Source organism: Macaca fascicularis, chromosome 9 (assembly GCF_037993035.2).
Source record: "Macaca fascicularis isolate 582-1 chromosome 9, T2T-MFA8v1.1".
Classification (NCBI taxonomy): domain Eukaryota; kingdom Metazoa; phylum Chordata; class Mammalia; order Primates; family Cercopithecidae; genus Macaca; species Macaca fascicularis.
The window spans coordinates 103,264,784-103,277,083 of record NC_088383.1 but is presented as its reverse complement, the minus strand read 5'-3'; the positions used below and the strand labels follow the sequence as shown (position 1 = coordinate 103,277,083).

Genomic DNA, 12,300 nt, shown 5'->3' with positions numbered 1-12,300 from the left:
CTACTAAAAATACAAAAAATTAGCTGGGGGTGGTGGCGGGCGCCTTTAGTCCCAGCTACTCGGGAGGCTGAGGCAGGAGAATGGCGCGAGCCCGGGAGGCGGAGCCTGCAGTGAGCCAAGATCACGCCACTACACTCCAGTCTGGACGACAGAGGGAAGCTCCATCTCAAAAAAAAAAAAAATTGATCATATGTAGATGCACACTTTATGTACATAGAAAAAAGACCAGAAAGAATATACACCAAATTGCTAACAGTGTTTACAGTAGGATCAAGAATAGCAATTTAGGTGGAAGAGCAGACACCTATACTTTCTCATTACTTTAATTTTTTTCAATAAATATAAAAAGAAAAATTTTAGAAGTAACAGTGACAATATATTATTTCTAGTATTATACTAAAGTCCTTAAGTCTTTATGTGGTGCCACTGTCTAGCATTAACATTATCATTTAGGCCAATTTAGCACATTTTATTATTAACTATTTATTTATTTATTTAGAGACAGCGTCTCACTCTGTCACCCAGGCTGGAATGCAGTGGCGCAATCACAGCTGCTCACTGCACTTCCTGGGCTCAAGTGATCCTCCCACCTCAGCCTCTCAAGTGGTGTGACCACACATGTGGGCTGCCTGGCTAATTTTGGGATTTTTTTATAAAGACAGGGTCTCACTATGTTGCCCAAGATGGTCTCAAACTCCTAGGCTCAAGAGATCCATCTGCCACAGCTTCCAGAAGTGCTGGGATTACAGGCACGAGCCACCATGCCTGGTCTATAAAGTATTTTACTTTCTTCTATTTGATATTATTCTAATTTTGTCTAATTTAAAAAATTTATTTATTTATTCTATTTTATTTTTGAGATGGAGTTTCACTCTTGTTGCCCAGGCTGGAGTGCAATGGTGCAATCTCTGCTCACTGCAACCTTCGCCTCCCGGGTTCAAGCAATTCTGCCTCAGCCTCCCGAGTAGCTGGGATTACAGACATGCGCCACCACATCGGGCTAATTTTATATTTTTAGTAGAGATGGGGTTTATCCATGTTGGCCAGGCTGGTCTCGAATTCCCGACCTCAGGTGACCCGCCCGCCTTGGCCTCCCAAAGTGCTGAGATTACAGGCGTGAGCCACCATGCCCGGCCAAATTATTTATTTATTAATTTAGAGACAGAGTCATGCTCTGTAGCCCAGGTTGGAGTGCTGCAGCAAAACCATAGTTCACTGTAACCTTAAACTCCTGGGCTCAAGCAATCTTCCCATCTAAACCTCCCAAGTAGCTGGGACTACAGGCATGAGCCACCACGTCCAGCTTAATTTTTAAAAAATTCATCAAAACTACTCTGCAAGCCAGGCAGAGTGGCACACATCTGTAACCCAGCACTTTGGGAGGTTGAGGCGAGTGGATCACTTGAGGCCAGGAGTTTGAGACCAGCCTGGCCAGCATGGCAAAACCCCATCTCTACTAAAAATACAAAAAATTAACCGGATGTGTTGGTACACACCTGTAGTCCCAGCTACTCAGGAGGCTGAGGCAAGAGGATCGCTTGAACCCAGGAGGTGGAGGTTACAGTGAGCCCAGATTGCGCCACTGCACTCCAGCATGGGCGACAGAGCGAGACTCCCTCTCAAAAACAAAAACAAAAAAACTAGTCTACATTTTGCTCCTATCTACCAAAGTTTAAGAAACTTAAGAAAAATAATATAACTCTTTGAAAGTCTTCTTTCTTCTTCTGTTCTTTAAAGTTTTCTCTCTTTTTTTTTTTTTTTTTTTGAGACAGTCTTACTCTGTCGCCCAGGCTGGAGTGCAGTGGCTCAATCTTGGCTCACCGCAACCTCCATCTCCTGGATTCAAGCAATTCTCCTGCCTCAGTCTCCCGGCGCACGCTGCCACACCTGGCTAATTTTTCATATTTTAGTAAAGAAGGGGTTTCACCGTGTTGCCCAGGCTGGTCTCAAACTCCTGAACTCAGGCAATCCACCTGCTTCAGCCTCCCAAAGTGCTGGGATAACAGGCATGAGCCACCATGCCCAGCTAAAGTTTTTTCTTTATATAGCTAATCAAGTTATAAACTTTAAAATTATTCATTCATTCATTCATTCATTCATTCATTCAGAAACAGAGTCTCGCTCTTTTGCCCAGGTTGGAGTGCACAGGTGCGATCTCGGCTCACTGCAGCCTTCGCCTCCTATGTTCAAGTGACTCTTCTGCCTCAGCCTTCTGAGTAGCTGGTATTACAGGCGTGTGTCACCATGCTCAGCTAATTTTTTTTGTATTTTTAGTAGAGACATGGTTTCGCCATGTTTGCCGGGCTGGTCTTGAACTCCTGACTTCAGGTGATCCACTTGACTTGGCCTCCCAAAGTGCTGGGATTACAGGCATGAGCCACTGTGCCTGGCCTAAAATTTTTAAATTAAAAAAAAAAAAAATCCCAAAATGACTGGTTTAGTTAGGTAAACAGGGAGGAAAAGAAACTTTTAGCCTTCCTCCAGTATTTATGTGTTTTTTGTGCAAAAGTGGAGCCTTTTCATAATTGACTATTTTCTTTTTTTATATATATATTTATTATCCACTGCCATGTAGAATCCCAGAAGTTTTTGATATTTGAATGCCAAGAAGATTATTGATAGTTGTAAACTAAAGGAAAACCCATAAATCCTTATATAAATTATAATAACTTATTAAATCATAACAGGTTTTGGGGGGATGAAGCATGCTCTTGAAATGACATTATATATGGTAATGGCCATTTATTTTAATGGTCACTCTACTAATCTGCTATGTGACTCTGTAGATGGCTATTTCTACATGTGGGAGTAACTGAACGTAGAATACAAACCAGGAGTGATATTTAGTTCATTTCCTACAGCTAGACTCCAAACTTTCCCACGGACACTAGGGGGCAATCCCTGCCACCACAATTCTCGAACTCTTCTTGTACTACGCCTAGAATTAAAGGAGGAGAAAAAAGGAGAAAGTTACTTTTTATACCAAAAATACTAGTTGCATGATGGATTATGTTTAGTCTATGGCCAAGTGATCAAATCATTTTTAGGACTATTGAGAATTAAGTATGTAATGCATTCTTTTCTTTGGGTTCATGCTTGCAGGCAACAACACCCTACAAGATGTATAGGATCCCAAGGGACAACAGTAATCTAAAGGGAAATGCGTTTTATAAATGCCAATGAGAAATCAGAAATATACAGTCAATTATTTAAAAAACAGGATAAAAGGGACATAAAAATGTGTCACCAATTCAGTACCAAAAACAAAACAACCAAGAATCTACAGTGGGTAAAGCCCTAGTTTTTGAGAAGCAGTGAAGTCTGCTAAAAAATAAAACTGTCGGCTTTAAAGTCAGATAGATCTGAGATCCAATCTAATTTAACCATTAATTAAATGTATAACCCTGGGCAAATCACTTAACCTCTCTGACCTTGAATTTCCTTATAAATGGGAGTAAAAATACATATACCTGATAAAAGTTCTAAAAATCAAATATAATTACTTATGTAAAGTGCCTCAAATAATATGTCACACTGTGCCAATATTCAACAAATTCCCAATGTACCAACTACAGTAGGCATTGCAGAAGATATCCCCAACCCTCTAGTCGAGAGGGAAGATAAGGCATATTTTAAAATATTATGTTAAAAGGCAGTAAGAAAGAAATTCTGTCATTTGCAACAACACAGATGAACCTGTAGGATATTGTGCCAAGTGAAATAAACCAGGCACTGAAAAATCAACACATAATCTCAGTCATATGTGAAATCCAAAAAAGTCAATCTCATAAAAGTAGGGAGTGGAATGGTGGTTATGGGCGGAGGAGGGTAAAGTGAATGGAGAAAGGTGAGATGTTGATCAAAGGGTACAAAGTTCCATTAGAAGAAATAAGTGTTAATGACCTATTACACAGAATGGTGACTATAATAAATAATAATGAACTGTGTATTTCAAAATTGCCAAATGAGCAGATTTTAAATGTTTTACCACAAAATACTGAGAAGTACGTGAGCTGATGGATTTGTTAATTAGCTTGATTTAATCATTCCATAATGTAAACAACATATATCAAAACATCACATTGCACCAGGCAGGTGGCTCACACCTGTAATCCTAGCACTTTGGGAGGCCAAGGCAGGCAGATTGCTTGTGCCCAAGAGTTCGAGACCAGCCTGGGCAACACGGTGAGACCCCATATCTATCAAAAATACAAAACTTCGCTGGACATGTTGGCACGTACCTGTAGTCCCAGCTACTCAGGAGGCTGAGGGAGGAGGATCACCTGAGCCCAGGGAGGTCGGCGTTGCAGTGAGTCATGATCGTGCCACTACACCCCAGCCTGGGCAACAGAGTGAGACCTCGTAAAAAAAAAAAAAAAAAAAAAACCTCAAGAAACATCATGGTAGGGTGCAGTGGCTCACACCTATAATCCCAGCACTTTGGGAAGCCGAGGCAGGCTGATCACTTGAGGCCAGGAGTTTGAGACTAGCCTAGCCAACATGGTGAAGTCCCATTTCTACTAAGTATACAAAACAATTAGCCAGGTATAGTGGCAGGTGCCTGTAGTCCCAGCTACTAGGGAGACTGAGGCATAAGAATCATGTGAATCCAGGAGGTAGAGGTTGTAGTGACCTGAGATCATGCCACTGCACTGCAGCCTGGGTGACAGAGGGAGACTATCTCAAAACAAACAAACAAACAAATCACACTGTACCACACAAACATATACAATTATTATTTATCTTTAAAAAGATGCTGGCAAAATAAATTTTATTTTATTTATTTATTTATTTTTTTTTTTTGAGATGGAGTCTCGCTGTGTCGCCCAGGCTGGAGTGCAGTGGCCGGATCTCAGCTCACTGCAAGCTCTGCCTCCCGGGTTTTTACGCCATTCTCCTGCCTCAGCCTCCCGAGTAGCCGGGACTACAGGCGCCCGCCACCTCGCCCGGCTAGTTTTTTGTATTTTTTAGTAGAGACGGGGTTTCACCGTGTTAGCCAGGATGGTCTCGAACTCCTGACCTCGTGATCCGCCCGTCTCGGCCTCCCAAAGTGCTGGGATTACAGGCTTGAGCCACCGCGCCCGGCCAATAAATTTTAAATGAATAAATAAATGCAAAGGCAAGGTAAGTATATTAGTCTCAAAGTATGATGATGGGACATTTACATAAGGGAAAGATCATACATAACATATTTCCTTGATTATGAGATAAGCACTTTAAAAATCACTTTAGGCCGGGCACGGTGGCTCAAGCCTGTAATCCCAGCACTTCGGGAGGCCGAGACGGGCAGATCACGAGGTCAGGAGATCGAGACCATCCTGGTTAACATGGTGAAACCCCGTCTCTACTAAAAAATACAAAAAACTAGCCGGGTGAGGTGGCGGGCACCTGTAGTCCCAGCTACTAGGGAGGCTGAGGCAGGAGAATGGCGTGAACCCAGGAGGTGGAGCTTGCAATGAGTGGAGATCCGGCCACTGCATTCCAGCCTGGGTGACAGAGCAAGACACCATCTCAAAAAAAAAAAAAAAAAAAAACCACTTTAATATTAATAAATGCATCTTATAATGCATTTACATATTTAATATTTTCTTTCCAAATAGCTATTACATCAATAGTGCATCTTACAATTGATGGTATGTTGCATTAAGAAAATACAGTAACTAAAGACATTAAAAGTTTTATACATCAATTAGCATTTCAGTTGGGTCCCAAAGGATAGGTAAGACTTAGCAGACACAGAGGATGGTCAGTAAGGGAAGTAGGTGGTAGACACTGAGGGACTTACAAAAGCAAAGGCACAGACATAAATATGGAAATTTTCAGGCATTAATTAATAGTATAATTTAGCCAAAGCATAAAATACATGCTGGGAATAATAAAAATACAGAATCAGAAACAGGAGATCTTCAGAGACAAATGGGAATTCAGGAAAAGTCTGCTTACTTACATTACTTCCCAATTGGGCAGTATTTCATTGATCCAAATTACCATTGCACTTGCAATATTTTCTTCCTGCTTAAATCGTTCTTTCATTATTCTTTTTCTTTTATGCGCTTCCTTAATTTCTGTTTTAAACGAGTAAAAATTATTTCAATACAAATAAGCTAGATCAAAGTCCTCTTCTCCATCTACCTAAACTCTACAAAATAGACTTTCTAAAAAAGAATATTATCATAAGAGGAAAGAAGGAAATAAGGGAGGGAGGGAAAGGGAAAGAAAGGGTGGGAAAAAGTGAAAGTAAATGAACTTGATTAACATAATTTTCTTTTCTTTGTTTTCTCTTTTTTTAGAGATGGGTCTCGCCACATTGCCCAGGTGGCCTTGAACTCCTGGACTTAAAAAAATCCTCACATCTCAGCTTCCTGAGCAGCTTGGACTACACATGTGTGCCACCATGCCCAGCTATTAACATAATTTTAAAATAACATCTCCTGTGCTACTATAAAAGTAAATGGAATAAAAAGTCAGAAAAATAATTTAAATAGATTACTTTATCACATATTTCTATTTACACTTAACCTATGAAGTCAAATTTCTTACGAATTAACTATATAAAAAACAAACAACTGTGGGCAACTAACCAATACCTATTTTCCTACAAGGGTTTATAAATTTTCTGACATAACCCACAGGACACTCAAAAATGATTTTTTCAATAGCACTTTTTAATATGGTGTTTCACTTTACTAATTAGTTTGAAATTTTAAAATGTCCCCCAAAACACATATATTAACAGTACATCTCTTACATTCTAAGGCAAAAGTTGGGGCAAGAAAATACATCTCTGAAAATCAAAGGTCACAATTTCAGAAGAAGAGATGTCTCAAATGCAGAGGCAAGTGAGTCATAAATCAAAACTTTATGTAATTTTAGAACCAGTGAGTATGTCAGAGACCAGCCAGCCAAACTGTTTTCAAACTGTTTTTTCAGATATGCCTTAGAAACCATCTTGAGGGGCAAGCAGAAGGCCAAGTAAACAATCTCTACTTTTTTTTTTTTTTGAAACGGAGTCTCACTCTGTCACCCAAGCTGCAGTGCAGTGGCGCGATCTCGGCTCACTGCAACCTCTGCCTCCCGGGATCAAGCAGTTCTCCCGCCTCAGCCTCCCGAGTAGCTGGGATAACAGGGTCGCACTACCATGTCCAGCTAATTTTTTGTATTTTTAGTAGAGACAAGGTTTCACCATGCTGGCCAGGCTGGTCTCAAACACTTGACCTCGTGATCCGCCCACTTCAGCCTCCCAAAGTGCTGGGGTTACAGGCGTGAGCCACCACGCCTGGCCAACAATCTCTACTTTCTTTTATTTGTTTTATGTATTCATATTCTATAAGATTTCTTGGGCACAATGTTCCACTACTTTACCAACAACAAAAAGAAATGATGAAAGAGAAGCTTCAAAGTCCTGATTAAGCTGACCTGCCTCTCACACTTTACGCATGAGAAAACTAACATTAGGCCTGTTCAGAGTATCACACCCAGGTAGTATCAAACAAGGTTAAAGCTGTGGCCATCTGATTTCTCAGTTCAATATTTTTCCTATCATAACATGCTTTAAAGATCATCCAGTACCAAAAACTATCTTACATAGTAATCATATAGTAAAAACTTTAAAAATAAATAAAAACTTAACTGGAGCCAGTTAACACACTCTAGGGAGGCCCAGGTGGGAGAATTGCTTGAGGCCAAGAGTCTGAGATCAGTCTGGGCAACACAGAGATACACCATCTCTACAAAATAACTTTAAAAAAATGAGCTGGGGCTGGGCATGGTGGCTCACGCCTGTAATTCCAGAACTCTGGGTGGCCAAGGCAAGTGGATCACTTGAGGTCAAGAGTTTGAGACCAGCCTGGTCAACATGATAAAACCCCATCTCTACTAAAAATACAAAAATTAGCTGGGCCTGGTGGCAGGCACCTGTAATCCCCGCCACTCTGGAGGCTGAGGTGGGAGAATCACTTGAACCCAGGAGGCGGAGGTTGCAGTGAGCCGAGATTGCGCCACTGCACTGGAGCCTGGGTGACAGAGTGAGACTTTGTCTCAAAAAAAAAAAAAAAAAAAGAGCTGGGTGTGGAGGCATGCACCTACAATCCCAGCTACCAGGGAGGCTGAGGCAGGAGGATTGCTTGAGCCCAGGAATTTGAGGCTGCGGTGAGCTCTAATTGTATCACTGCACTCCGGCCTAGGCAACGAGTGTGACCCTGTCTCTAAAATAGATACATACATAATAAAAAATAAAAACTAGGCCGGGTGCGGTGGCTCAAGCCTGTAATCCCAGCACTTTGGGAGGCCGAGACGGGTGGATCACGAGGTCAGGAGATCAAGACCATCCTGGCTAACATGGTGAAACCCCGTCTCTACTAAAAAATACAAAAAAATAGCCAGGCGAGGTGGCGAGCGTCTGTAGTCCCAGCTACTCGGGTGGCTGAGGCAGGAGAATGGCGTAAACCCGGGAGGCGGAGCTTGCAGTGAGCAGAGATCCGGCCACTGCACTCCAGCCTGGGCGACAGAGCGAGACTCCGTCTCAAAAAAAAATAAAAATAAAAAAAAAATAAAATATATAAAAACTTAGGCTGGATGTGGTAGCTTACACCTAAAATCCCAGCACTTTGGGAGGCCGAGGTGGGCGGATCACTTGAGGTCAGGAGTTTAAGACCAGCCTGACCAACATGACGAAACCTGTCTCTACAAAAAAATACAAAAATTAACTGGGCATGGCGGTGCACGCTATGGTCCCAACTACTTGGGAGGCTGGGGTGAGAGGATCTCCTGAGCCTGGGAGACTGAGGCTGCTGTGAGCCAAGTTCGCATCACTGCACTCCAGCCTGGGTGACAGAGCAACACCCTGTCTCAAAAAGATAAAAATAAGCAATAAATAAATAAATAAAAACTGAATTGGATATGTCAGAAATATTTCGAATTCCGTATAGTAAACTACACTCAACTAATGTTTAAATAAGCAAGCCTTTTAGAAAGATATAACTAGCCTTATATATCCTATTTTTACTTAACATTAAATAAATAACTTCATTTACAAAATAAAACCATAAAGCAGAACTGTATACCATTATAATGTTCCATTCACTGAAGTAAAAGGAAAAAAATCATTTGTTAATAAGGCATTAGATGTTAAGTCTAAAAATGTATACAGCTGTGCAATATCTTCTAAAAATGTATGTTTATCCTGAAATAACAACTGTCAGGAAATAAACACTGTTAAATTATCCTGATATTATTTTTTTTGGTTGGAGAAGAGAATGAATAAATATGTAAATTTATACACATAATAGTATGCATTTATGTGCCTAATCAAATGACACAATTGGGCCTCTGGAGAGACTCTGTAAGTCACAAAAGAGTATTTAAGTTTCAAATCATATTCTCACAGTCATATAGAAAGTTAAAATTATTAAATTATAAAATAATTAGAAATTATTAATTATAAAATATAAAAATGGTAAAAAGTGAAATTCATTAATAGATTCATGAATTATCTTTATATTTATAAACTCAGATAGTAGTAGTCCAAGTTTTATGACTGTAATCTCAAGATTCCTCCTATTAGTTTTGTAAAAGTACATGCAGAAAAACTATGATCCTGGTATGTCATTTTATTCCTCCTTTAGAACAAACTTAATTATAAAAACAGTAGAGAAAAATAAAAGCATGGGCAACATGGTAAAACCTCATCTCTACAAACAATACAAAAAACTAGCCAGGCGTTGTGGCATGTGCCTGTGGTCCCAGCTACTTGGGAGGCTGAGAGGTAAAAGGACTGCTTGAGCCTGGGAGGTCAGGCTACAGTGAGCTGTGAGTGCACCACTGCACACCAGGCTGGGCAACAGAGCAAGACCCTGTCTCAAAAAAAAAAAAAAAAAAAGAATTCAGTATCATCTTGAAGATAGACTTGATGAATTTTACCATCCATCTTCCTATTAAAATCAGAAAATTATACCATTTGGAGTTAAATTTTATACCTCGTTTTTTAGCCTCAGCCACCATCTCATCATATTCTTGTCGGTGACGTAAAGCTTCTTCCACAGATTTGGCAGGAAGATTTCTGGAAAAAAAAAGGACTTAAGTCAAGACAATTTTAAAAGATTAACTTTAAACTTATTAACTTCTTTCTTTTTACACCCAGATACAAAGAATTTCTAAACTAACCTCATTTCATACATTAAGGAAGTAAAAGGCTGAAAAGAACTATGCATTTTAGAACAGAATCAGAATCCAGGTTGTTAATATGTGGTGTGTGTTTGTGAATGTGCGTATTTCTATGACATGTGTATATAAGTTCGTATATATTTAAACATTTCAGATTAAAAAAAATAGATATGGGGTCTCACTATGTTGCTCAGGCTGGTCTCAAACTCCTGGGTTGAAGTGACCCTCCTGACTTAGCCTCCCAAAGTGGTGGGATACAGGTGTGAGCCACTGAGCCCAGTCCATTTCAGATTGCAGTCAATATTTTTAGGTTATTTGTTAAACCCACTTAGTAGACTTTTCTTTAGCCAACTTTTTTCAGATATAATTTTCATATAATAAAATGAATAAACATATTTTAAGAGTAGTTTGATGAGTCTTGACAAGTGCATATACCTGTGCAGCTAACTAACCAATCAACATATAGAACATTCCCATCATTCCACTAAGTTTCCTTGTGGTAGCCCAATACTTATCCTCCTCACAAAATTACTTCTTTGATTTCTACCACTATAGATTAATTTGTTTCTTCTTCAAGAATTTTATAGACTCTTGTGTCTGTTTTTTTTTTTGTTTGTTGTTCTGTTTTTAATTTACATTGAAGGACTAATGTCTGGCTTCTTTTGCTCAGCACAGTTTTGAAAATCATTCATGTTGTTGTATTCCTTTTCATTGCTGAGTAGTATTCCATTTATCCATGTGGGAGGACACTTGGATTGTTTCCAGATTGGGGCTATAATTAATAAAACTACTATAAATATTAACATCAAGTTTTTGTGTAGACATTTGCTTTCATTTCCCTTAGTTAAACAAAAGTCTTGTGTTATATAGTAAATGTGGATATACCTTTACAACAAACTGTCAAACTGCTTTCCACTAATTAGAGTTTTAAGGCAACATTTTAACTAAAAACTGGATAATCCATCATTTGCATACATAGTAGTCCTCCCTCATCCTTGGGAGTTATGTTCCAAGACCTCCAGCGGATGCCTGAAACCTCATACAGTAACAAACCCTATATATACCAGGTTTTTTCCTATACATACATAACTATGATAAAGTTTAATTTAATTGAGATTAAGTTAGCCCAGCACAACATGTTGCCATCAATTGGAACACATTTTTGTTCAGATCTTCCACCCACAAATTTAACGCCTTTTCAATCATAACTAAACACCATGCACTATGGCAGTAACTTTTGCAATTTAAGGTGCGATAGTAACACTAGCATAAATTTCTTTTTCATTCTTCACAATTTCATGGATAGAAGATTGATTCTTACCATAGATCTTAGCAACTTCAGCATATTTATTTTTTCTTATTAATTTGAGAACTTTCACCTCTTTGCTTAAAGGAGGAACTTTACAGCTTCTCTCTGGCACATCTGAATTGTCAGCACCACTACTCTTAAGCCTTGGGGGCATTATTAAATAAAACAAGGGTTCTTTGAACACAAGCACTGTGGTGTCACCAACAGTCAATCTGACAACCAAGAAGGTTACTAAGTGAACTACCAGGTGGGTAGTGTATATAGCTCAGATAAACTGAACTCATGTCCCTGGCAGGATGCAGCAGGACAGTGTGAGATTTCATCACACTACTCAGAATGGCACACAATTTAAAAATTAAAAGTTATTTCTGGAATTTTCCACTTAATGTTTTCAAACCACAGTTGACTACAGGTAACCGAAATTGCCTTAAGCAAAACCGCTGATAAGGGGTAACTACTACACCGTATTTTGGTTTATCAAATCAATGGCTTCACAGAGTCAGTGATTTAGATATAAAAAATACAAAAAGAAATATACTGCTATATTGCCACTTATCCAAACATAATCACAATAATGTCCAGTTTTAGGAGTCAGTTTTTGCTTTTCGACAGGCTAGTGTGGAAAAAGGTATGTGACAAATTTTCAAATTATAAATTCTTCCTCCTCTTCTCAAATTAGTCAATTGATCAGGTAAGTTGTAGGAGGGAGGAATAAAAGTTAAGACTTCTGCTTCAGGCTATAATGGAATAAAAGAAACCAGGTCTACCCTTTCCCCTTAAATAATTAGAAAATAGACAAAATATATTAAACTATAGTTTCCAGACAACAG

General features: G+C 39.3%; 1 protein-coding gene across 7 annotated transcripts in view; it reads right to left on the bottom strand.

Annotated features, from left to right (window-relative positions):
• TBC1D12 (TBC1 domain family member 12) overlaps positions 1–12,300 on the bottom strand; it is a 147,430-nt gene that overhangs the window by 36,804 nt on the left and 98,326 nt on the right. For 6 of the 7 annotated variants that reach the window (XM_074002235.1, XM_045361221.3, XM_045361222.3 and 3 more), the window contains 3 exons: positions 9,975–10,057; positions 5,948–6,065; positions 2,832–2,938 (listed from right to left, as the gene is read on the bottom strand). In XM_074002235.1, the coding sequence (XP_073858336.1) occupies positions 2,832–2,938; positions 5,948–6,065; positions 9,975–9,999 (250 nt within the window). In that variant the 5' untranslated portion in view covers positions 10,000–10,057. The remainder of the gene's footprint in view (positions 1–2,831; positions 2,939–5,947; positions 6,066–9,974; positions 10,058–12,300) is intronic. The other variant, XR_012417979.1, reaches the window with a different exon arrangement.